Below are 2,240 nucleotides of genomic sequence, written 5' to 3'. Positions count from 1 at the left end.
GTAGGCAACGCGTCGCTCCCCCGCACGGACGGGGCGGGCGCGGTGGCGGTGCCTACCCCGCCGGGCGCCTCGAGGGTCGTCCTGCGCCGTCTGTTACGACTGGCTCTGTCGGGCCTCACTCCTCTCTTCCTGTATACTTGGTATCGCATCCGATCTGCGCATGACGGTGGTTTGTGGATTTTTTCACGCGGGCATGGCAATACCTTTTATTTCTATCTACGTGCCCTTCCAGACTCACAAAGAACCTCTCTCTCTCTCTCTCTCTCTCTCTCTCTCTCTCTCTCGCTCTCTCTCACTCTCTCTCTCTCTCTCTCTCTCTCTCTCTCTCGCTCTCTCTCACACTCTCTCTCTCACACTCTCTCACATGCACACACACTCACACACGCTTACTCATAGTTTGCGTAAACAGACTCACACACACATAATACACACACACTGCGCCTGTTCTATGACAACGACAACCAAATTGGCGATAAACTGTTTATGGCCCGCACTCCTTCCTCTCTTCTCTTCCGAATTTCTCTCACTCTTATTTCTTCCTCTTCTTGCTCGTTCCTCCTTTTCGGCTCCGGACCAGTCTTAGTTTGTTGTTCACTCCTTTATTCTTGCACCGAAAAAACAAATAAACTGACTTTTTTCTCAATTTTAAGGACATGCTAAATTTCTTTGGCTTCGTTTCCTTGTTAGAAAGGGAAATAATGGTTAAGGTAAGACCAGATTATACCCGTTGGGTGCCATTCTGGCTTCCAAACGTAGTTTTGTTTTTGTAAACGAAGTTACGTAGAACACAGTTATTCAAATAATGTATACATTGCTTAAGGGTATAACGTCGCCATACGTGTTCATTGCTGTTTTTCTCCGAGCGGTACATTTACATCGTACGCGCTGACCGGCTGCGGCGGCGTTAGGCACGGTCGTTGGAGAGGACGGCGAGGAGGTGAGAGAGAGGTGCGCGCACACCAGTGTGGCGTCCAGCCCCTCCCAGCCCTAACAGAGACAAGGCAGCCCCTCTGGGCTCCACCGGGGCAAACATATACGCCCCCCTCCTCTCTCCTCTGTTCTACGTTGTGCCCCCCCCCTCCCCCCTCACGCACAAACAGGACGCTGTATGGCGGGGTCACTTCCGGCTTGGCGCCCCCCTAACTGGCTCGAGTTAATCTTCATACTTCGCATTAAGGACGTCGTCTGCTAATGAGCAAGAATAATACGGCCCGCGTCACGACGCATCAACCTTTCTCCTTATCATAGCACCCACTTGTTATTTTCTACTTTTCTTTCTTTTTTGTTGAAACTAAGCGTAGACTTTTACGAAATGTTTTACTGCTGCTGGTATAGACACGCGGCAGAGTTACTTTCTTTTTCTCTGCTCGACTCAATGGGCCGCGGTTGTGGCAGATGCCGTGGAACGGGCTGGCGGTCGTCGGTATGCAGGGCACGGAGCTGCCCCCTACCACACCCCCCTTTATTTCCCGACTCATTTTAATTTCATTCGCCGCACGGGTCCCTTTCTATTATTACGGCCCCGGCAGACTCAGGCTCACCTGGGCCACCGTCTTGCCCTTTTTCTATTTATCGCTGCCTTTCGACCGAGTATGGCGCGGGGATGGAAAAAGACGGGGGACTGTCGGGCCGACCGTGTCCCGTGTCCGCCGACCCTTACCTACTTCGTAGTAAGTAACTGCTCCGCTGTGGGCTTTCTGTACTGTGCCTTTTATCGAAGTGTGTCTACCCAAAATGTGCAATGAGACCGCAAGTGTGTTAATGTCGCACCTTGTAGGCGCGTGAATCGGTGTAAATGTCCGCCCGTACACTTTTTTTATTTGCTTTGAAATTTACACACATATGTTTCTATGATGCACGACCGTGTTCACATACCTTCGAATGTGCGATTTTCAAACACTTGCTGAGTTTCTGATGTAAAACCAGCTGTCCAAAATCATAGCAAAAAGAAATAGTGCTGGGAGGTTTCTAATAAATGTATGGAAAAGAAATAACTATGGGTCATGCCCGCGTTTTAGTCGCCTTAAACTCGAACGTCTTGCAGTCAAACAGCTCGTTGCCTGCCCGCATGGTCGCTGTGCCTATCCACACGTAGCCCGGCAGGTCTATGAGCTTCCCCGCGTCCTGGATGTTGATCTTCACGTTGGTCATCGTGTAGTTGCCCTGGGTGGCAGAACGGGAAGTAAGTCAACTGACAGAGTATATGATATAAGACCGCCCCCCCCCCTTCTCTCACTCTC

General features: G+C 50.7%; 2 protein-coding genes across 2 annotated transcripts in view; one reads left to right on the top strand and one right to left on the bottom strand.

Annotated features, from left to right (window-relative positions):
• Nucleotides 1-2,240, top strand: part of LOC113215035 (cell adhesion molecule Dscam2) — a 110,319-nt gene that overhangs the window by 85,977 nt on the left and 22,102 nt on the right. The window lies entirely within an intron of this gene.
• The window catches only part of LOC113215036 (uncharacterized), a 2,315-nt gene continuing 1,876 nt past the window's right edge, over nt 1,802-2,240 (bottom strand). Inside the window, exon 4 of the mRNA XM_026434592.2 lies at nt 1,802-2,163. Within this exon, the coding sequence (XP_026290377.1) occupies nt 2,002-2,163 (162 nt within the window). The 3' untranslated portion in view covers nt 1,802-2,001. The remainder of the gene's footprint in view (nt 2,164-2,240) is intronic.

This window comes from Frankliniella occidentalis, unplaced genomic scaffold, assembly GCF_000697945.3.
Source record: "Frankliniella occidentalis isolate FOCC.00 unplaced genomic scaffold, Focc_3.1 Scaffold31, whole genome shotgun sequence".
NCBI lineage: Eukaryota > Metazoa > Arthropoda > Insecta > Thysanoptera > Thripidae > Frankliniella > Frankliniella occidentalis.
This window is presented reverse-complemented; position numbering and strand designations above follow the sequence as displayed.